This window comes from Lasioglossum baleicum, chromosome 13 (genome assembly GCF_051020765.1).
Source record: "Lasioglossum baleicum chromosome 13, iyLasBale1, whole genome shotgun sequence".
Lineage (NCBI taxonomy): Eukaryota > Metazoa > Arthropoda > Insecta > Hymenoptera > Halictidae > Lasioglossum > Lasioglossum baleicum.
In genome coordinates, this window is record NC_134941.1 from 13,235,638 (window position 1) to 13,260,005 (window position 24,368).

The 24,368-nt window shown below is 48.7% G+C and overlaps 1 protein-coding gene across 3 annotated transcripts in view; it reads left to right on the forward strand.

Moving 5' to 3' along the window:
* Nucleotides 1–8,390: 8,390 nt before the first annotated feature.
* The window catches only part of LOC143214763 (cell adhesion molecule 3-like), a 71,175-nt gene continuing 55,197 nt past the window's right edge, over nt 8,391–24,368 (forward strand). Inside the window, exons 1-2 of one of the 3 annotated variants that reach the window (XM_076436136.1) lie at nt 8,392–8,557; nt 12,361–12,568. In XM_076436136.1, the coding sequence (XP_076292251.1) occupies nt 12,523–12,568 (46 nt within the window). In that variant the 5' untranslated portion in view covers nt 8,392–8,557; nt 12,361–12,522. Of the gene's footprint in view, nt 8,558–12,273; nt 12,569–24,368 lie in introns of those variants that run through there. The other 2 variants (XM_076436137.1, XM_076436138.1) reach the window with 2 other exon arrangements.

Below are 24,368 nucleotides of genomic sequence, written 5' to 3' on the forward strand. Positions count from 1 at the left end.
CGTCCGGACCCGGTCCCTCCATTCGCAGCGGCTTCGCTTTCCCGTTAATTCTTGCTCCACCTTTCCAACCACCACCTCCTCCTCCTCCCCGAGCCGTTCTCCATTTTCCTTCGACGTCCATTCGACGATCGATAAAACCGCCCCCGTATTACCACGGGATCGAGGATCTCTTCCCTCTCGTCTTCGGGTTGTCGTCCGTTTCCTGAAACGGTCCCGGCGAATCGGCCACTTGTTGACGACTCGTGGCAGACGATTGGCACGCGTCTATAAATTAAGCTCCGTGACAGGGTGGACCAATTAATCGAGATGAGCAGAACGTGAATTGTGGGCAGAGAGAGCGTCGCGTCGACCGCCTCGTAAATCAAGCGTCAAGCAACGAGCGCGCGAGCTAGACACGGTATCGCGCCTCGCTCCTTCTCCTCGCTTCGACCCGTTATTGCTCGTCGACGAGAACGGAACCGAACCGTAGGGAAGGGAACGGGCCGACGACTTACTTGTTGATACGCCGTCGCGTAGCTCGCTCGCGCGCCCTCCTAAACCCGTTTTATTTTTCCCGCGGTAACGAGCCGGTCGATATCAGTATCGATCCGCGAACGCCTCGTCTCGAGAAACAGGACGACGACGGTGCAGCTCGCTCGGTCAATCGAAAGGTTCTCCCGAAGGAATTGGGCCAGGAAGATAGACGCGAAGCTTTAAATCCTCTACCGTGCTCAAACAGATTTTAAGGCGTGCACCAAATTCGGAACACGGCGATTTCTGTCGCAATGACACTTTTTGTCTATACCCATTTAATTTCCTATGAATAGGCGTGGTTTGCTCCGAGTAGGCGTGGCTCGGCTGCTCCTACGGCTCAGAATAGGAAGAACTGCCAGGAATGGGTGTTCCCTGCTCCGAGTAGGCGTGTCCTGAGCTGTATACACATACGAAGAACAATCTGAGCCGTCGTATGACCCACATCGATCATGCAGTCCCTCGCTCGCCGCGGTCTTAACTATGCGCGGCCGCGAGACCGGCAGATCGAGCTGCCACGCGAGAATATACAACGATCGACTGTCGTGTCTCATGCTCGCGTACGTTTTACGACATCGCCCGGCTCTCCTCTATCTTCTTATCGAGAAACGTTACTGATTCTCCCTCCAGCCAACGATCTTGTTCGAGTTCGCGATCGTCTCGCGGGAAAAGGTACGTTCTCTCCTCCTTCGCGGAAGTATGGAAAAAAGAGGAACAGTGCTCGCTGTCGTGCCTCCGCAAATACGAATAGATTCCCCGAACGAAAGAGGCCGGGGTGAGAGAGAGAGAGAGAGAGAGAGAGAGGGAGCAGTGTATGGAGAAAAGTCGAAACGCACGAGTCGTAAAATTCTGTTGAACGAGCCTCTCGATTACTCGTCCCGATCCCGAACAAAACCGTTCGAAGCAAAGTCAATATAAAAGGCACGGGGATCACGACGACGACGACGACGAGACGGGGAAAGACGCGAGGCTGTTCGACGCGCGCCCTGCAGGAGAGTATAACACGGCCGCGAGACGAAACGAGGAAAAGAGTCGATCCCCTCAGCCGAATACGCGGGGAAAGAGAGAGCAAAAAAGAGTCAGAGGGATGTAGAAAGATGAAGAAAGAGAGAGAGAGAGAGAGAGAGACCAGTCCTCCGGAGTTACCTTAATTATTTTCTCTCCCCTCGGCACGGCCCCTCGGCCGCGGTCGGTTAGAAGTCCACAGCCAACTCTCAAGAAAATTACAGGCAGCCTCGATAAATATTAACTCCGTAGCCGGGAAAGGTTGTGAAAGCTACACCCTCGAGTTCGGTCTCCCGCCCTCCCGAGCCTCCTCCGGCCTTCTTTCCCCTCTACTTTCCCGCAGGTTACGTTTCAGACGGTCAGGCTGCCTCCAGCCGGTGCAACAGGGCGCGGAGACGACGGACCGTCGCGACGGAAACCAAGAGAAATAACAGACACTCCCAGAAGATGGACAGAGAAACAGAACGGAGGAACGGACCGTTGAGGTCGGGCACACCGAGTAGAAGAGGTTTCCGCTGTGGCGGGCCGAGAACCATGGTCGATACACCCTGCGGTCAGGGAACGTCCTTATTTATTCGGATAAGCAACGGAAGTCCCCGCAACCGGCCAACAAGCTTTAAATTCTCGAAAACTCGGTCGACGCGGTTGTCGCACGTCGCGAACCGACGCACATCGCGATCATGCCGTCGTAAACCTGACCGACTGGTCACCTGCGTATCGCGTGCTAATTAATCTGCTTCCACTGACATATTTAGAGCTCGACTCCGACCAATCGTACGCACAATGTTGCAATGCATGCACGATTTACCGCCGCAGAGACAGGCCTAACCATTTCTGATCCTGCGTCGGGTTAACCATTGACTTGTACTACTTGTAATCATCTAGTTTGAGGATTTATAATTGAGGTTACAATACGAATATAGTTTAATGCTTTTTATTCAGCAAGAGGGAAGCACTTTATCTTTTAATGAAACTGAATATGCGAAGTCTAGAAGATATATTTGGTAATCGATTTATTAATTGAAGGGATCGCCACATCATCAACGTCACGAGATTCAATGGTTTCGTTTTGTTAAATAATTTAGCGAAGTCCATATCGGAATAATTCCGGTGTCCGATTTTCCGAGCGAGGGACAGATCAATATTCCACGCTAATAGAAGAATAGATTTTCGATGCGATATGTCCAGCGAAATGGAACTTTGTTAACCCGTATAATCACGGCCCGATGAAATGTCGTGATCTTTTTAAAAGCACAACCGGGTTAATTTATTTAATGCAGATTCCTATCGAATTAACAGATTGAAATCGATTTTGTTCAGCTGCATTAGAGATCGATTGAACCGCTGGCCGATCGACTACATTTTCGAGCGGATTCATCGGTCCGCGAGGAGTAATTATTAGCTCGAAGTTACATGGAGCTAGTACCGATAGTTCGCCACAACGACGTCCTGTAATGGACGTATTTAAAAATGTTCGGAGGGGTTCGATTAAATTAATCAGATTGATTACCCGATCGATCCGCCGGCGAGTGGAACGGGTCGGGACGTAACTCGCGAACAGTCTGCCAAAACTCTTGCAAAAATACGTGAAACAGAAGTGTAATAAATCAATATGCACCTTAATTCTGTCTGCAAAATTCAAAAAATTGTAAGAGACTGAAGTTAAATAAAATTTGTGTTATAAATAGATAAAATTCGCAGTCCATTAATTAGTATTCGCCATCGTCGGAGAGGTGGACTGTTCCCAGGGATTCGCAGCTCATCGTTTTACTCGCAGCTGCTTCCAGATTCCTTCTCAATGGTGCGAACGATCGGCTGACCCCCCGAAACCCGAAGAGGCGTGCCAGGTTAAAAGACCGAGGTCGATTATCGAGCGTGGAGCGTTCGCCACGAGCCGAGCGCGTCTCGCTTCGTTTAGCGACCGCACAGTTACACGCTGAACGCAGTCCGCTAATTACGAATTCCGCACGGGCCGTCGGTCGCGTGACAGAGCTGGTCGCGTCTTCTTCGAGCTAGTTTCGCGGGACCAGGTCGACCAGTATCGATCCATCGCATCCGACAATAATTTCCGCGCGATCAAAATTTTTCTCGCCCAGATTGTAACAGCTGGACCGAAATCAGTGCACATACATTTATTCAATTTAGACCTAACGGTCAAGAAATGGACACTTGATTTACATTATTCATCTTCGCTCGTCCTTCCATATTCGATTTCATTCCATATTCTCTCTTGATAAGAATAATTAACATCTTCTTGCAAAATAAGAACCTTTTCCCCAGGAGTTCGCGAAAATAGCAATTTCATTCTTCCCAGTCTGTATAGTGGTGCGAGGACCTTTATCAAAGCCATAAGACTCGAGAGAAAATTAGTAGATTGGCTGATCAGTTCTGAAATCTTCGCAGAATGATCTTTTCCCTGAAACTGTCAGTGCAGCGACAATTTCGTTTCCCTCATTCAGTGTCCTAGGGTTAGGATCTTCCTCAAAATCTGTACGGATCTATAGCTGCTGAGGATCGTTGACATCGTACTTCGTCTTCTCTGAAAATCTTAAAATCGACGATTTTATTTCAACCGAGGTTACACGATACTCGCCTGCTAAATATCGACGTCCAGGTGTTCGCAAATAGCAACTTTATTTCGGTGGAGCCGGGGCTGTCGTCGACGCTGGCAGCCATCGGGAACGAAGACGAAAACGGAAACGAACGGATGAACGAGGGAATGGGGGTTGGGGTGTGGAAAGAGATGGAGAGAGAGAGAGAGAGGGAGCGGATGAGCGTCGATATTCGGACGAACCGCCAATAAGGAGAACGTACGATTCCGAGAGGGAACGGTGTTTCGAGCGGCGCAATTTCCGAACGGTCCGCCTCGCGGGTGTCCCTTCCTCGGAGAAGCGGATCGTTTATCGGCCCTCCGGTGGTTCGATTAATGAACGGATAATCGATTTGCGCCAATTCCGTAGAAGCCGTCCGTCCTCGGTCGCCCGGGCTACCAAAGTACAACGTCTTTGATGACGTAACCGCAAATCGTCGGGATCGACGCGATACCGAAAAGAGGGTGGCTCTGTATGTGGGTGGTTGCCCGTGGAAAAGGTCGTACGGGGCGAATGGGGAAGGGGTGGGGGTGGGCACGTGGTTTTCCAGCGAAAACAATTTCGCTGTCTTCTCAATCCGCTGCAAACCACAATGGAATTTATCGTCTATACCTATGGACCGGGGATTCGTACCGCAACTGTTTTCAAAGGAGCACCGCAACCGGCGTAAAGGGAACGAGATTTCAACGCTTTCCCGGGGTGCGTCGCTCCGCTTCCTCTCCCCGTTGTATACACAAGCCTACACCTCGCGTCCCGACGCGACCCGACGCGACGGCAACGATTTTATCCCGTAGGTTGTTGGTTCGATAACACGTGGATGGGTCCAATGACTCCTCCGCTTTTAATCGGTTAGACTCGGTCGCTCCATCGAGAGAACCCTTCGTAACGGAGTAGTCGCGCTCTGTCTCCGCTGTCGAAAACCAGGAAGACGCGTCCCCTGATAAAGCCTGCCGTTACCATACCGTACCGTAGCGTACCGTTTGCCGCCCCCTTCGCCGATTTTTCCTCCTTCGCCGCATCGACGACCGAGTTTTGCTTTTTCGCCCGCGAATCGGACGGGAAAAGCGATATCGTCCGTCGGGAGTAGGACGTGCGCGAAACAAACGAAAAAGACTCGCCCGGCTTTGATCCGGCCGAGGATTCCCTTTCGACGTCGAACACGGTTCCCTCTCTCTCTCTGTCTCTTTCGTTCTTTCTGCTCCTGTCTCTCTGCGGTGCGGCGAGGCGCGCGGAGAGCGCGCGGTTAACGATTACCATTATCGTTACCGTAACGAACGAAATTGGCCATCGCGTCAGTTTCAGTTTGCGGAACAAAGTGACCCATGAAGAAGGTGGGGGACGGTGGAACGGCGGCGGCTGGAGCTAGAGAGGCCTAGAGGGTCGGGAAAAACGATTATCCCGTTACGTTTTCATGCCAGCGATGGATCCCACCACCGCATCCCGCAACGGTGGTGCCACGCGAGGCAATGCGTTTCTTTCCTCGAAACAGATGGGGGGAAACAGTGAAAGAGGGAAAGAGAGAAAATCGTGAGCCAGGGTGGGGAGGTCGGGGAACGTCGACGAATCGCCGGGAAAAGAAAACAGCGGAAAGTTAATTTCTCCTCCGCTTTCGCTTCCTACTTCCGTCCCTTTTTTTCCATTCACGAAGATTTCCCCGCGGAACGCGTTTACAAACGACCGAGCTTATTATCGCCTCTAAAGCGTCCCTCGAATCCAGTCGCGCGCGTCGCGCTCCCGGTGAAAATGGAATAATTGTTTCGTCCGTCGACCCCCGTCCCCTCCCTCCTCTATCACTTTTATCTCTGTCTATCTTTCCGCCGGAACGTCGTGGCCGAAACGCGCGCGATTTAGCCGCGATCGATCTCCGCCGCGGTCCTGGACGCTCTCCACAGGACGTTTGATCGGTCGAGATCTCGATTACGCGGCCCAACAACAACAACTATACGTTCTACGCGGCTACGCTCGAATCGATCGAGAATCCCGTTAACGCGCGCCGACTATTTTCAATTTGCCCTCGGAGAAAACTCGAGCCGTTCGAACGGAAATGGGACGCGTTCCCGGGGCCGTGAATACTAACAACAATCAGAGTGGAATTAACTATTGTTTCGTATCGATCCACGTTCGCCGAGTCTGGCTGGCAACGGGGCCGGATATTGATAATTACGCGGGACACGGTGTTGTACCGGGTGTCGTTCCGTTACGCTCGAAAACCAGACTCGGCGAGATCCTCCCTTTGCGGCGCGCTCCGCTCGTCGCTGCCGTACCGTCGCGCGTCGCGGTCCAAGTTTCGCGAGACAGTGATATAGCGACACTCCGACGAATGCTACGGAACGATCATTGCGCAGACTGGATCGAATGGAAAAAGCGAGATATAAAGGAGATACCGTGAGAATAGGTTCTCTCTCGGAATGTCAGCGTTGAGAATTAGAACAGTGACGATGACCGAGAACTTTTTTAATATTGTACGAAGCATCTGTTCTTGATATAGCACGTTTCCCCGTTCCGTATTTTGTAAGTTCTATTCAAACTAAGGCTCTCACTTTCAGGAACTTTCCGTCATCCGTTCTCATTGGAACATTTTCTAACAAAGTTCTATAGTTCGTGTTTGACGTGGGACGTATTAAAAAGTTCTATAACTCTTCCCCGATCTCTGGTTTGGACAACTGTCGCTGTTTCAACGTCGAAACCGACACTTAACTTCCGATCCAGAAGGTTCGCATGATTTTTTATGATCAACATCCCGTAACGTGTTCAGGCTTGTAATATCGAGCGAAGTGTTTTGTTAATAGATTGTAATTCGGAGGAACTTTACGATCAAACTCTAATGACGTCTCGAAGAGAAAACAGCGCTCCAGTTTCGTCTCCGAAAGCAGGTTTTGCTGGGAAAACCGTTGACTTTCATATCCTGCAAAATCTAGTTCAAATATAGGAAACCCAACAAGTTTTAAAGCAACATAAAATACGACATTGTTTCAACGTCAACGTGAATATATTAAAGCCATTGACAGAGGACACGAACGACCTTTTCCGCTCTAATCTACCTAATTCGTTACATGGTTTTCCAATGCTGGAAAAATGAGCCATCGTGGAACGCCTCTTTTGCCTTCTGTGATGTTTAAAAAAAGAAATTATGGATACAACTATTTTTACGTTCGCAATTCAATGTCAATTGAAGTAATACGACTGCGGTGAGAGGTTACAGGCATCGATGGCAGTAAACAGATCAAATTAAATTAAAAATGAGTCTTGAACAGAATCTCGTTACCACCGCGATGAGATTACGAGTAACGAGGTGCGGTAATAAATGTGGAGATGGCTCAATAATCTCTGTTCGGTCTACAGCGCCGTGGCAAAAAGGGTTAAACGAAGCTTCCCGAATCAATTGCAGTGTTATTCTATCAACCCCTATTTCAACACCGTCCAGAACTTCCTTGTAATAAATACGAAATTTCGATCCCCGCGATTTTCACCCCTGTCCTTCGAAAAACATTATTATTTTCAGCTGACCCAACTCAGTGGAACGACAAATAAATGTAACAATAGCTTCCGCGTCTCATAATTAATGCTCGGCTGGCATGTGTCCACGATAACCTAGATTTATAAACGAATCACCTGCAATCTAATTTATTACCAGCCAATTCAAATGATTAGCTGCTTATATTAAGCCGAGTAAGAGGATTGACATCGAATTCTAGGAAGTGGTTTGAACAATCTGCGACGAGTGGCTGCTAGAATTCAAGAAGAAAGGCGAGAATGTAATTTTTAGGAGTAAACAGTATGAGAAATTTTGTCTTTCCAGATTCGATGTCATTAGTTAATTTCTTTGTGGAAGATTTGTATGATGTAACCGTCAATTGATAAACGGAATCGGGCAGAGAGGAGAACTAACAGAAGCTGCTCGTAGGATGTCAGTGAGGTATCACGTCGAAATGATCGTTAAGCTTAAGAAATTGGAGTCGGATGCATCCGCGTGCTATCTCTTAGGATAGCTTTGGTATTGCCGTCGAATCGGAAAGGACCACAGGCAAATATCCCATCGACCTTGTCGCGTGAGATCCTCCGAGGAATCGAAGAGGATACGGATCGATGGAGCAAAGCGTAACAGCGTCGAAAGCCGAAGATCAGCTATCGGGCCGCGGCGCGCGCGGTGTGCACTGGTCGGTTGTCAGACAGCTCTCGTTCGAGTTCGAGTGTCGGCCGCGTGCGTTTTGCACCTGGCCGGGCCGCAACGCGCACGCGCCCAGGTGCACGACCCACCGGCGCACACGGAGCTAAACTGGCGCGACGTCGAGCTTTCGTAGTCGGCATCGGCCATCCGCGACGCGAACTTTCACTCGGAGACGCTCCTCGCCGTGCCGTGCCGTGCCGGGCAGCGCCGCGACACGCCGCGACACGTCGCGACGCCGTTCTACACCGCTGAGAACAACGTCCGCGACCAATCGCCGCCTCCAGTAAGGATACATCGACGATCCCAAAGCACCCCGGACGTTCCCCAACCCCGGCCGCCGATTTTTCGCCCGTTTTTATTAACCACCGGACTTCCGAACTTCTTTCTTTCGGTTTGGGAACAGTTTAAAAAATTCTTTGACACGTCGCGACTTTGTTACACCTGTCTAAAAATCTTCCGCGATCAATCGCCGCTTCCAGGAAGGATGCAACGATCCCGCGTCCTCCGACGTCTACCGGAAGTCCTCAAACTTCTACCGCTGATTTTCAGCCCGTTTTTATCTACCGGACTTGAGACCCCAGTCTCGAACTTCTTTCTTTCGGTCTGGTACCTTTTTTTTGTCGGTGGATCTTCCCTCACACTTGGGAACAGTTTTTTAAATTTGTTGACACGTCGCGACGCCGTTACAGCTCTCTGAAAAACTTTCGCGGCCAATCGCCTCTTCGCTTTTGCAAATATTTCGACATTCTTCCCCCATCGTTGGATCTTTTGTCCATCTTCGGAGCTTCTTTCGGTCCCGGACCTTGGTCAGAGCGGTTTCCCTTTCGTCAAAGACCTCGGCGACCTGTCGCTCGACCGGGACTCTGGATTCGAGCATCAGTCTTCTGCAACTTTGATAGATCGTCTCGGGACGGGACCATAATCCTCCGTGTCGCAGCGATCGGTTTAAATTTTCAAACAGGTTTGCTCGCGGTGGCGCACGCTACTGAATACTCATAAGTATTTGCCTCCCCGTTGAGGAAATATTGAATATTTATACTGGAAATTTTACTCTGGGATTTCTGCGCGGGCCAGGATCTATTTTACTTTGTTCCACACAGAGAGAGAGAGAGATCGGATCTTTCGCAGAATATTTCGCATTAATAACCGGGAATTGTCTTTTGATATGGTATCGGCAAACATTTCAAGTCGTTACGATTTTGAAGAAGATCGGCTCGCACCGCGGAGATCGCTTTTGACATTTGTGAAAGCAATTACTCAGACAGTTGGCTCTTGAATAATTGAAGGAACATGTTTATAGCTAGGACTGGCGATTTAAGGAGTACATCGTCGTTCTCAAAGGTTCAACCGAGTGGTACCACACTTTTAACCAGTGCTGCATCATTCTCGCGTCACGGTTGGACAAGGGTCGTTCAAGAATTCCTTGCAATATTAACGTATTTCTTGCTCAAATGTATTAAGTCAGTGCACAAGTCCGGCACCTTGTTGTAGTTTAATACGAAATAGTGCACTGACCTGATACATTAGAATAAGTAATACTTGAATATTGCAAGGAATTCTGAAACAATTCTTATTCATCCTTGTCACTTCTTGTATTTTAATATCGGGCAGGAACTTTTCCACTGACATAGTATATCTTGCCGTCTTAGCATACTTTTTCTGATATTCAACAAGCTCACCCCGCATTTCAATAGATTCCTTGCGATGTGACTTATTATTTCAACGCTTCCCTTGCCGTCTCTGTACATTTTTCCTCGGATACAATAGATTTCACTCAGTAATTCAAGAGATTCCTTATAATGTATCTTGTTACTCTAACGGTTCCGCCATCTGTGCACCCTTTCTCTTGTACCCAACATTATCCTGCAATTTATTTCGCAATCCAATACATTTTCTGTAATGTATCTTATTTGAATGCATCCCCTATACCATCGTTGCAACATCTTCTCGTAACCATCGGATTAATCCAGCGCAAGAAATCCCCAATTAACACTGTATCTACCGGAAGCCAATTACTGGGTTTCTTAATGATAGTGGTGTACCCAAACGAAGCTTAAAAATCTTCTCTCGCATAATAATCCTGTTATTAGACTTGTTGGTTTAAAACATTAGGTAGATAACGTGCTTAGTGATTGGCCGCAGGGAATCCTGATGATCGGTGACGTCCGCCTCAGCGAGGGTAATAAAATCTGAGCGATCGAGGCTCGCGTTCCTCGGCCGAGTGGAAAAATCCTCCGGAAATTCGGTGCGACTCCGGCAAACTCGGGGGGAGACCGTGGTGGAAGCGGCTAAAACGAGTGGTTGCAAAGTTGGATACCGGTTCGGGAAATTTCATCTGTGGCAATATGTCGACAAATCGTCTGGCACGGTCCACCCTTCTTTGAATTGGAAAGGGAATAGTCTCGAATCAATACACATACTCGCGTCATACGTGGCAGACAAGGTAGACTCGTCTCTCTCTAGCTACGTGGGAAGCGAACGCCAGCAAAGGGAATCGCAAAAAGAAAGACAGGAGAGATCGCGTGCTGGTCGTTGGCCGACGGCGGTGTTGCACGTGTCACGACATTGGAAAAACAAAAAGGGGCGACGACGACTACTGGCGGGAGCAAAAGCTGGTCCGGTTAAATAATTCGGCGTCCGGTCGGTGGTCCGGTGTCGGCGCGCTTCCGGTTCGACGTTTGGCGAACGCGTATATCGATTTCCGGCGGCGTCGGCGACCTGGATCATCGCCGCTCGATCTATATCGCGAGATTCGCGACAGAGAGCAACGAGAGAATCGAGGAGCATGATCGATAGGCGTGTGCGCGCGTGGACGCGTGCCACGCGTGCACGCTCCCTCACTCCTCCGGGCGAAAGACACACGTGCGCGTTTCCCAGTCGAAGAAGCTCGGAGCTTTGGGCGAGATTGCAACAAGTTGCATTTAAAAGCCGTACCCTCCGTACGCCGGCTCTGGCTTCCTTTTTCTCTTTTCTTCTCTCGCGGCATTCCTTTCACCCTCGCTTCTCCCTCTCCTGCCATGTTCTTCCGTCTCTCTTTCACTCTCCCCCTCGGTTCGTTCATTCTGTGTCTGCTGTAGCCACCCACGAGCGAGAGCCTCTCTCCTGTTTCTCATTCTTTTGGTTCCGCGGCTCTTTTTCCACGACGCTCGGAAGCCGAACACAGGTTACTCTCTCGACGCCCCAGACGCCCGCTATCGTAAAGAGAACTCGCCGGGCGTGTTCCCTCTCCGCCCACGCGCTCTTCAAGTTTCACCGGCTGTCGTTTAACCGGAGCGGTCAATTTCCCGAGGGTAATTATCGGGAGAAACAATTTCCAGAATCGAGGGCCGATCGACAAATCTCGTACCAACTTCATCTTTCTCAGTCTCGTATATACTTCCCCGATTCTCTCGTTCTAGTCACCCGAATCTGCTCGAATCTCACGGACGAGACGCCGCGACTGGATATCCTCGGATCTTATTTTTCGTTGACGCTGCGATCGCTGCGAGAGATTCGACTGAGAATTACCCGTCCTCCCAGCGGGTCTGTCCCGGTGCCAAACTATCGCGCTATCGGCCGCTCAGATCGGATGACGCGGCGTTACTCAAAAATCGCGGAAACTTCGGAAATCCCCGAGTCGTTTTTAAACGGTCGGCAATCGTTCTTCTCGGCTGCGAAACCCGAACAATCCGGAAGAGCCCACTCGACGGAAATACGGAGCCTCCGTAATACTTGCCAGGCTCCGATCAACGTCTCTCTCCGTCTCACCCTCTCCTCTCGCGTTTATCCCGAACGCTGATGCCCAACAGCGGCTGAAAAGAAGAACGAGATTTCCGAAAACGAGGTTCACCGTGTTCGAGGTTAAATTACGGGCGCGATGAACAACAGCGCGCGATTCGATTAACCCGCCGCGTAATTACTCTTTCGGACGATTTCCCGGAAAATTGCGACACCGTGAAAGAACCACAGTGGGTAGCGGAGTTTCGCGGACCCCCGAGCGTTGGCGAAAGTCGAGCGTAGCGGCCGCGAGGGTTGCAGTCGTCCGGGGGGGAGCGAGTTCTCGAGCGGATCGCAGTGATTGTGTGGAAACGTGCGTGTTTATCGCAGGATAAACGTGCTCCGCGGGACGGTACAGGTGCGACGAAGGATAGGGGACCAGAAGAGAACAGTCTACCAGCCGTTCGAGCAGTTTCACATCGAGGAACAGCGACAGGAAACTCGAAGGGTCTCGGAGATTTCGGCGCGCAAGCTAGCGCGAGGATCCCGAGGATGGATCTCGCGCTGCTCCTGTTCGCCATGCTACTCAGGCAAGCGGGTGAGTCGATTTCATACACGAATCGAGCCCCCTTCCCCCACGGTTCCGATCGAAACGTTTTCCGGATACGTTTTTCATCCGTCGTTCGGAATTGCGTTCCCGAGCAGCGTTGCGACGACCAATTTACCGGGAGAGCATTCTCTCTGTTTTCCGGTCTCCCTCTCTCTTTCTCTGTCTCTCGAAAATCTCGCGCCGGACGGACTTTTTCCGGCGTTTCGTCTAATTTGAAAATGGCCATTTGCCCGTGCCGCTTCTCCGATATCGCCGACGGTCCTCTCTCTGGCTCTCTCGCTGAATAATCTTCTCCGGCGCGGATGGAGCGACCGAGAGAGGGACCGCGAATGCTGACTACCGTTTCGGGAAAAAGGGACGCGGGGAGGAAGGGCCGGCGGCGGAACGGTTTAAAAATGGCACTCTTTCTAATTACGTTCCGCCGTTTCTTCCGCGTTATCGCGGCTTTTCCGAGGGGAGCCGACGCGAACCGCTCGCAAAAAGAGAGAGGGATCCTCCCTCCCCCTTCCCTGCCGCGTTCGTTCGGTCACAGAGGAGCCACCGCTCCGGTGAGTCCAGAAAGGGGGAAGGGACACCGAGCAGGAGGAAGCGACGGAGAACTGGGAAGCAAAGAGAGGAAACGGGAAAGGGAACAGGAAGAGGGTAGCGGGTAAGAGAGCCGGGAGTAGGATGGCCCGGAATTTATGACGTTCCGGTGCGCGGGCTCCTCTCATGCCGCGGCAGGGCGCGAGAGCGAAAAGCGAGAAAAAGAAGCGAGCACGGCGACGAGGAATCGTTGCCGGATGGGGAAATAAAAATCTCGCGTCCGGCCGCGACACCGGCGCCAGACACGCACCGATTCTCTGTAATCGACCATTCATTGGCGAATTTAGATCTCCCATTGGTTTCTGGAACGTTGGATTCCATTAACGGCGGAATTTCAAAGAAATGGTTACTAGACCGAACACTCTCATGCAAAACAGAGATTGGCTGTTGCATTGAATAGCGCGTGAGAATTTGTTTCATTCTGTACAGTGCACAGTGGGGTATTTCGTTGTAAAACGGGAATAAAATATTATAGTGTTATTTGGACCGTTTATTTTGAAAGTGGTGTAAGTCCATTTTTCGTTGTTTCGAGAAAATGAAAGGTTAGCATATTAGTCAATTTAAAAATATGTATAAATTAATTATGTCAAGTCTGGCAATATTTCTACTTATTTGTCAGTATGTAATTTGATCATATACATTTTTTTCAGGCTAACTAAAATAATATATATTTACGGGCTGCAAATAGACTTGTACCACTTTCAAAGTAAATCGACAAAAAACTTACAGGATGAGATTGGTAATGTTCAAATATTAATAACAATATTAATTTAGATGATGACACAGAATAAAATCTGTGAGTGCCCTGTACACCTACCTGAACTCTGTACATCGTACTCAAAGCACTTCATTATGACTACTATTCAAGAGTTTCGGATAATCTGACGACAAAATGTTTCGAATGAAAGTTGAACAGTACTTAAACATGTACAAAATTCTATATTCTATATTCTATAAGTTGAACAGTACTTAAACATGTACAAAATTCTATATTTAATAGCTAACTCTTCAGCACAATTAGTGAACATTGAACGCGGATATCTCGGAAACTATGCGAGGTAGCGAAAAACTGAATCCAATCAATCTTGTGGCACATTTTGTCAGCTTTAATCTTGTATGGAATGGTCTTATCGCCAGGACACATAGTTTCCAAGATATAAGCGGAAAACCGAAAAACGGGACTTTTAGTATGTTTACCTCGTAACTAGTCCAAACAAAGACCCAAAGTTAAAAATTGTGTTCCTTCCATTTCGCTCTACAACTTTTCGTTGACTGAACTAGTGGATCTATCCAATCCTGTACATTTCGCGGAATGCAACGCACGCCAGATATCCACTGAATTGATCCTGGTAGAGAATCAGACCCCCATCCCTCGTTTCGGAAAAATTCGAGCATAACTTCGTCAATGCTAAATTTAAATCGCACGAACATTCGCTCGCATTCCCGAACACAGTTCGTTACGTTACGGAACGAGCATCGACTGGTTTAGTCTAAACGCGCCACTATACACCGGATCCGCTTGTATCCAAGCGAAGCAAGCTACAGCGGGTGTTATCAGAATTCGATATGCTTCACAGTGAGTTCACAAAGTTGGCGAATTTTTCACCAACACAGTGGTATGATCTCCATGTTTCACCGATCTACACAGGTACTACGAAGCTCTCGCTCGGCGCCATATTAATTCCGCGTGATGCGAAGACGCGTCGTTAAATTCAGCAAGTTTTCCCAGCGACTCTCACGATTTTCCATATTTCACGAGCAAAGAGAGAAGTGACTTAAATCTGATTTCCGAGGTGGTAAAACTTCCCCGGTAACGTTTTCGAATGATTTGATAATCGGATCCGGCACTCGTCGACTTCCACGAGCTCTCCTCTAGCGAGCCTCGTATATAAAGACGGTATTGAACCCGATTTAGCGTGGCAGCGTGTGGCAGCGGTGTCGAGCACGATTCTGAAAAGAGTTTAACGATCCGGATGTAGGGCGGGGTGTAAACGGCTAAATAATAAAATTTAATTTACAGACAAGTAGCCGGGCGAAAGTTTTTTCCAGGGTGCCGTGTGTATTTGATTTTTTAGAGCCTGTGTTCCTCGCGGTTAAGTATAGAGGGGGATGGTGTGGGGGGGGGGCGGGGTGGATCGCGTGCGCGATCGTGGAAAAACTGGGCACGGTCTTGTTCGGTCTGAAAATTTCAGACTATAAACTGGGAAGGTAAGACGAGGACTCGCGGAGCAGAGCCGATTACCGTGAATAAGTAAAAGCTGCGTCTAGACCGGATATATCGGAAAGCTCGCGCGCGCCCGAGAGCAACGAAGAGGGAGAAGTAAAGCGAGAAAGCGAGAACGCGCTCGCGACAAAGAGAGCGCTCCGCGGCGTCAGAGAGAGGGGCGGAAAGTGACGAGTTAATTGCGGGAGGAGAAGAGAAACTCGGTCGGCCGGTCTCGTTCATAAATTATCGGTATTATGCCGGGTAGACGCGCGACGGCTCTCTCGTTTATCAATATCGCGCGTTAGAACGCGGCCCGTCGCGTCGCGTCGATCGGGAACCGTGGGGGACGGTCACCGCTTTTATAACGGGATAATATTAACTGTAAATATTTGTCCGTCGCTCCATTTGCGGCCGCGCTCGACAATCGTGCATACATCAACGTTAAACGAAGCACCGCGCGCGCGGACGTGGGAAACCTATAATTTTGATTTTCGCGGACCGCGGCCGAGCGCGCCGCGATTCACCCCCCTCCTCGACCTTCGACCAAAACCTCGACGAGATACGCGGATCTGCCCTTCGGGGCACGCATGGTATTCGCGCGAAAGCGTCCCGTCGACGTCAAATTCCGGAGATGGAGAGTGTCTTCTTGTGTCTCCGGCGTCGTTTCCATCGGAACGTTGCCCCTGGGGCCAGTGCACGCCGCTCCCGGAGCCGCGAGATCGTCGGGCAACTCGAATATTCCGATGCCGAGATAGAGAGAGAGAGAAAAAGTTAGAGTTACTGTTGCCGCGTCGAAGCTAGATTCTTAGAGGATGTATGATTTAAGGGGAAATTGCCCTCGAGGGGGTACGACTACGCTGACATCGAGAGCAATAAAATCTTCGAGCATTTCCGTACATGGAACAAGATATATATAGAGTCCTTTGTTCGTGCTGAATAAGCGCGGGCGAGAGGCTCTCAGTTTTTTATGGCGGCTGCTCTGAAATGTTGCCCTCGGAGCTAATCTGGAACGCTTCCGGGGCAAAATGATTCTCACAGTTTCCAGTTGCTCTAGCTGGGCTGTAGCCACTGTACTTTATATTCCTAAATTAGACTATTTTTCATTGTGGAAACTACAGACGTATTGTACTACTGGCTCTGTCTATTATCTAGTGTATAGTAAGGTTTTCAAGGTACGGGGAGTCTAGGCCAGACAAGGGCACGCACTGCCCTCGGAGCTAATCTGGAACGCTCCCGGGGCGAAATGACTCTCATAGTTTCCAGTTGCTCTAGTTGGACTGTAGCCACTGTACTTTATATTCTTAAATTATACTATCTTTCATTGTGGAAACTACGCGGATGTATTGTTCTACTGACTCTGTCTATCATTGTGTAGCGAGATTTTCAAGGTACGGGAGTCTAGGTCAGACAAGGGCACGAACTGCCCTCAGGGCACGGGCCGCTGCGTCGAAATCGAAAGCAAGACAGATGGCGTTGGCCGGTCGTCGACGTCCAACTTCGAAGATGGAGAGTACGCCGGCGTCATTTGCGTTGCCCTGGGGGGCAATCTCCTGTGCTTCCAAATGAGAGGGGAGAGGGTAGAAGGCATGATTACCCGCGAAGCGAAATTATTCGGTGTAGTTAGGCGAACGACGCGACAGCATCGACACATAAAATACAAGGAAGGGAAGGCAGATAGAGGACGAGACAAACGGACGCTTTGTCGTCCGACGTTGGGAAATCGAGCCGTGTCGGGCCGTTGCGCAATTCGACGGTGTCGATCGTTCGTTTCCTCGACGAAGTTCGTTACGAAACGAGCGGGCTCGGTGAATCGGTGTTGCGTGTGCAATTTATCGATCGGTATGGCGCGGTCGCGGGGGAACTCGGGAAACCGTGAAAAACGACGGGGAAAAGCACGGCGGGACGGTGTCGGTGTCGCGGGCTCGGCGAGACGACGACAGACCGGGGTACAGAGCAAACGGGAAATGATTGACGCGCGTAACGAAGACAAATTAAAAAGAAGAATGGATTTATGGACGCGGCCGACTGGCGCGCTCTGTTACCGGAAGGACAGAAACGAACGAATAGAGAGAAGTAGGAAGAGAGCGCGGGGGTGGATGGACGAACGGGCGGACGGACGAGCTGTGGCGTTTTCCGGGGAGAGAGACAAGTGGGAGGGAAAAGGAGAAAACAGCGAAAAGAAGCGATCGAGCGCTTGGCCGCAACTGCTTTAGTGTCGGCAGGCATGGCATAAACAGGGAACGTGTGTGTGCCGGATTCGAATCGAAAACGCACTCGTAGTACTGGCGTTGGTTCGTTCGCTGGTGTATTCGCTGGCACTCTCTCTCTCTCTCTCTTCCTCTCTCTCTCTCTCTCCCCGTGGTTATATCGCTTGCTCGGTCGCGAGTCGTTCTCCCCCAGAGCCACCCCACCTGATGAAGATAAAACGGGATAATTATAGAGCCTATCGGGGATCGTGGCGCGGCTAAATTTCGTCGAGACACGCGAGATCGTCGAAAGAGGGTTGGCAATAAAGGGAAACCGGGCTTAAGTAAAAAGGAACGAAAAAAAGACCACCGCTGCCCGATGGAACAGAGAGAGAGAGAGAGAGAGAGAGAGAGAAAGAGTGGGAGGGAAGGAAAAGAAAAAAGAATCGAAGAGGGAATAAACTCGGGGCTGCGAAAGCAGGGGGAGGGGAGGGGGAAGTAAAAGCAGCCGGGGCGAAGAAGGGAAACGCCGAGAACGGGATGTCATTAATTTTTCATACGGACTTGGCACATCTGCGTTCGGCCGACCGCGCGCTCTGCAACCCCGCTAATTATTTCTGGCTCATCATTTTTCCTAGCCCCTACCGCTCCCCTCGATCCCTCCCGCCCTATCTCTATCTCTCGTCTCTCACGATGCTCGTCTGTCGCGCGTACGACACCGGTACATCAAACCTGCTTCTTCCACTTTTTTCTTTTTCTTCCTGCTGCTGCTCCTCCTCATCCTCTTCGTCTTCTTCTTCGCTTGGTCTTTTCACTAGAGTCTCTTACTCGGTCCTTTTACTCTAGAATACCGCGCGCTGCACCGCCTTTTCCACTTCCATCGATACGAGCCGTATTCTTCTTTGACAAATGCACAGTCGACCAGAGCCGGCTGCGGATCGACTGGAAATCGTGAAGCATGCTTCTCTCTCCGAGACGGATCATTATTTCCTAGCCGCATCCTAATTGACCGTCCCCTGTCTGTCGTAGCCGGGGCCGTCGACGTACCCGTCGGCCGGGAATAATGCTCGCGGTCTTCTAATTATTTCCAACTCGCCCCCTTTTCCCGGCTGTTTACCGTGACACCGCTCACGCACGATACATCCACCGCTAATAACTTACTTCTGACTCAACCCCAGCCCCCTCCCTCTATCTCTCACGTTCTTTCTCTATTAGTCGCACAGTTCTTATAGAAATGAAGGTGACCTTCAATTACACTCCCATCCATATTTAAAGGGACCTATATTATGAAATAAAAATGTAAAAGTGGGACCATTGCTTTCCAATTTCTTCTTCTATTTAATTTTTAATTTTGCATTCAAATGTTATCGTATAATAGTTACATCTAGTCAAAAGAAAACAATAAAATCAAGCTGGAAGCTTGTACATATTCTTTAATTACCATTTTGTCGAAGATGAGTAAGTGTCCGGTGATTTATGGATGGGAGTGCACGTAAATGGCATGTGCTGCATATTCTGTTTATGTCGTACGAAACCGAGGACCAAATTCATTCTGTACATTTGTGTAACAAAAGGTTGTGGTTTATAATCCAACCAAAAAAGCATCGAAGTCGGAGGATAGAGGCGGCTAACACTCTCCCTTTCTCTCAGCAATCCGACTGCTGTCCCGTCCGCGTTGCTCGAAAGCTACTCGACATAGTGCGATTTCAGCGCTTTCCAACATCGATTCCCTTGCTACCATTACCGCCACTGCCGTTACCACTACCACCGTCTCTGGACCTCCCTCGAGCCGGAAACGAAACGTCCGCAGTGGCTCGGAGCGAGGCAAAACGAGCAGTTTCTTCTTCTTCTTCGTCTCCTCTTCCTGGTAACGATTGACCGCTGTCTCGTTTCGTCGCGTGCCGTCGATCCTGCACCCTTCCGCCACCGTAACAGCCAGCGGCAGATCCTTTCCGAGTCTCTCGCTGCAGGCAGCAAAGAGAATGTATATTATATCGTCGTACCAAAAATACCGGATCCCTTCCATTAACAAACAGGAAAAATATTTGATCGCCCGACGAAACTACCGAAATAAAACGCGGAGTGTTCTCGTACGGCTACGGAAAAACCTTCCGCCTTTTATTGTTACAGATTCGATGCGTTTTTTTCTTCTTCTTTAGAATTCGCGTGACTCCGTATCGTAGGATTTTTAAAAGAGCGACAGACGATCATTATTTCCTTGGTCGTTTGGAAACTTTATGAAGTGGTCCATGAAAATCTATAGTGGCATAAAAGTCTGCAGTTTAATTAGTACTAGTATAATTTTATAGGGTGATATATTCCAGATATACAGCAGCTATGCACGGTACTAACCATTAAATGCACGACTTTCATAAGAGCAATGCGATATTTTAAAACGATCGATTTATGTGTCGGAGAACTACAGAAACACAATACACCGAATATACATGTTTCGTGTATGCACGTCGCCGTCAATTTATGCTGAAACTTTCTGAAATTGATCTTAGCTCTGTTTCGAAGATATTTCCGGTATATAGCCCTTTCGTTTGATGAGAATGATTGTAATCGCCCGTTCATTTCTGAAAGAAGCGAACCTCGGTAGAAATTCATAACAAAAATCCGGATTTCGATAAATGTAATCTAAAAGTAGACGAAACTTCGGGAAGCGCAATTTCAGTGAACCACGACACGAACACAATTCTGGATGACTCTTTGGCGTGGCCATTTTTCTATGAGTCCACGAAGACAAAGCAAGTTTACAAACTCGAATAAAGTAGCGGCTCGCACAAAGCGAGGCGAGCTGGCCGAGAGAGAGAGAGAGAAAAATAGTTGAGGAGGGCGTCGAGATCGTGCTACGGGTTTTAAAAGTATTACAGTCGTTACAGAATAATATTATCGTCTTCCATTGATCACGAAACGGTGGTCCCGCGCCTGTGGACCGGTGTGCGCACAGGTGTGCAGCGCGCTCGGGAGAGTGTATCGATACGCGTATACGCTCGGGAATCGTCTCCGTATAAACGCGACGATTGCATCGGCACGGCGAGCGAGCAAGCGAGCAGAACCGAGCCGAGCGGAGCGAACCGATTTCATTCCCGGTTGCCGTTAATTGTCCGGGAGTCGTGCATCTCCGTCGAGCTTGAGCCCCCGGCGCGGCTCTGCTGGTACCGTCGCGACACCTATTCGCAGGCTTTCGACTCGTTAATTACGGTGGAAAGAGATGCCCGTTTTCGTTAAAAGAATCCGTCGCATTACCATATTTTATATCCTCGATTTCTGGCCGAGCCAGTCTCCTCTATCTCTCTCCCTCCCTCCTTCCCTCTCGCTCCTTCCTCGTTCAACCCCTCCTGAACCGGGCTACCGTTACCCTTTTATCGCTTCCGTAATTCAGCTCGTTTCTTTCCATTCGAACGAGTCGCCGGCCAATAAACCGTTTCCGCGTGAACGGACAAATCGGAAAACGGAAAAATTGTCCGCGCCTTTCGCCTCGCGGAAGGGAATCGAGTCTCGCGTGGCGCGATTCGATGCACCATCATTCCCTTCCCCGCAAACACCATCGCCAACCCTGCATCGTACAACGCGACCGATACCTCGATTATTTTTACCCTCCGTTTGTCCCGAAAATACGCAATTAGCGGTAGCGAACTGTCGACCGGTGCAACGCTCCTCTCTCTCTCTCTCTCTCTCCCTCTTTCGGCCCCCGCGTTTCCTCGCCTTTGAATGCAACCGGGAGTCGATGTAGTGCCAATTTACCGACCGAATTCGAGTAATTGATGTTGCATTAAATATTCGCGTTGCAATCGCCACCGCACCGTTTTCGGACGCGTTCGCGTGTTAGTGATTTTCAATGGCTGACCCGGACGAAATATCCGCTCCGGATCGCGATACAATCGACGCTGGCACAATTTAAACTCGCCACAGGCCGCCCCTGGGTCGACGGTGACCCACATCTTTCGCGTAATAATGTTCATCGAGAAATACTTCCACTTCGGTCGGTAATATTCTGTATTGCAAAGTTCTCATCTTGTTCAGGCTGTACCAGTCATTATATTTAAGTTCCATAACAATAATAACTTCTGGAGGAGATTCTACGTGAAAAACTGAGTGGAAAACGTAGAACACCATTTGTCGAAAAGGGCACTCGTTTCCGAGAGAATCGCGTCTGAAAAATCCCAGCGTGTCTGACCAGTGGCCGACCTTAACTACTTAACTTGTACCTCGAACTCATCAAACTCGATTCTCTCGAAAATCAGGCCACCTATTAAAAAATGTTATTCCTCATTTCCGACTCAGCTTTTAACGAAGCATCCCGCGATATTCTTCTGTCGGGTCGAAAGTAACCCACCACCTTTTTACAGCTGTTAGCTTTCGAAGAAAAGGTAAGAGAATTTCTTCTGAAAGTTCACATTTTGTTCCGACTGTACCAGTCATTATATTCAAGTTCCATAACAATAATAACTTCTGGAGGAGATTCTACGTGAAAAACTGAGTGGAAAACGTAGAACACCATTTGTCGAAAAGAGCACTCGTTTCCGAGAGAATCGCGTCTGAAAAATCCCAGCGTGTCTGACCAGTGGCCGACCTTAACTACTTAACTTGTACCTCGAACTCATCAAACTCGATTCTCTCGAAAATCAGGCCACCTATTAAAAAATGTTATTCCTCATTTCCGACTCAGCTTTTAACGAGGCATCCCGCGATATCCTTCTGTCGGGTCGAAAGTGACCCACCACCTTTTTACAGCTGTTAGCATTCAAAGAAAAGGTAAGAGAATTTCCTCTGGAAAAGTAGGACCATGTTTCAGTGTTCTGGAGCGGTTGGAAGGCTGGTCGCGAGAATATTCTTGTGTGTCTCTATAAAAAGCCCCGAAGACGCCGGCCGATCGAAGTCGCGCAAAAACGATAGGTCGAGAAGGAAACGGCTCGGTGCGCGATCGTTCGCGAAGGTTACCGTTTTAGCTTGAGAACACACGGCGCGGAGACACGGTGACACAGTTTCCTATCGAGCGATCGTATCCCCCTTCTCGAGATAAAAAGCATTTCCATTCCGGGATGTCTCGTTCGGTAACAAATTATACAGGATGCGCCATCCATCCCTCGGGTCGGCGGCCTCTCCGACTCGAAAACTAACTCGGGAGCCGGTCGAATGAATTTGTACGGCGAGGCTTCACTTTGCCGGCTCGATCGAATTGAAATACACCGCATAGTTGTGTCAACAGAGACACAAAAGTGGCTGCAAAAGAATTATCAGATACGGTCATTAATTTTGCATTAAACTTTGTCCGGGAGAAATCAATACTTTCCTCTAATGTTCTCTTCGATTCTTATTTATCTAGTTGGTAAATTGCAAAGCTTTCATCCATAAATAATTGTGTAAAATTGTCTACGATGCTTTTGCGTTTCGATAAGTGATGTACTGGTTGCTAGTTTCAATTGCTATTGCAGCTCGAGTACAGTTTATATTGGTGTTATTACACGGTCAATATTATTATCAATATTATCATAGATAACAGAGAATGAAATCATTCTATTAAATCACCGTTACCACAATCATTGCGTTTTGGTGTATCACATAATGCTCTCTTGTTTGCCCCTTTCACTGTCATTCACAAAAATGCAAAAAGTTTTCACGTGATTCATTTAATGTTGGCTACAAGTCTCGGTAGCTATTAATTACACCATGAAGCGTATGAACAATTTTAAGGATTCGAGAAGTGTGCGTTTGTAGGTCGGATACTGGACACGAGAGTCTCCGGTGTATCTAGTTGGTCTGGCCGGGCACGACCCAGTGCAATTGAATAGAGAACTCGGTTAACGCGTCCGTTCATTACCCGCCGATTCTAATTACTGTAATCACGGGACGCGCGTGTATCGGAGCAATTTTTTTTAAGCAGATTTTCCTCGACAACGAGACCGAGCCGTCCAAATGAATTTTACAAACCCTCTGGTTCGCCGTGCCGCGAACTTTCCCATGTGCAATCGACCCGGCAGATTCTATCGTTTCGTGAACAATCTATGCAAATGCACTCCGTTGTTTAACAAAGGGTACCGCCTGCCGTTAATAATAAACCAGTAATTATTATTGTCATTATTGTTATTATTATCATTATTGTTCAACTCTCCAATATTAATCATTTGTTTAACGGTCGCCCTTTGACGCACAAGAAACGCAATTCGCAAAAATGCGTCAGTATTACATGCGCCGTACACAAAGGGCATAACGAAAAGATGATGCACAAAGGGTGATACGATGTAAGTAGCATGAAATTAAATACTATTACTAAACTGTGCTTTATGCACATATGGGATCCGTGAAGTATTATAACGCGATGACTCGCAGTTTTAAGTAATTTTATCTCGTTTGCACAAAGAGTCCACTAATTGTTTCTACCATTACAACGTAGAACCGGATAAGAAGTAAATTGTGATTGTAACAAGCATTTTACCACGATGTTGTTTGACGTTAATGAACCAGGATAACAAGAAGTATCTTTTTTAAAAAGCGCAACAAGAAGGAATAGAAATTACCCTCGAACACATACATTTTATTAATCCCGTTTAATGGATCGCGGCAGCATCGATGAAACGACCGATCGTGTGTCTCTCTAACGTGCCCATTAATTCGTTCCAAGGGAATTATACGGATATATAATGATAATTATAATTTAATCATTACAACCGAGAAGCAATAAAGAAAATTCCGCAACGCGGTCTGGAAAAGGATATGGGAACACGTTCGCGAGTACAGGCTGTTCCAGATTCTCGGCGCCGAACTTTCCAGAGAGCAATGTTATTAAAACGTTGCAAAACAAAAA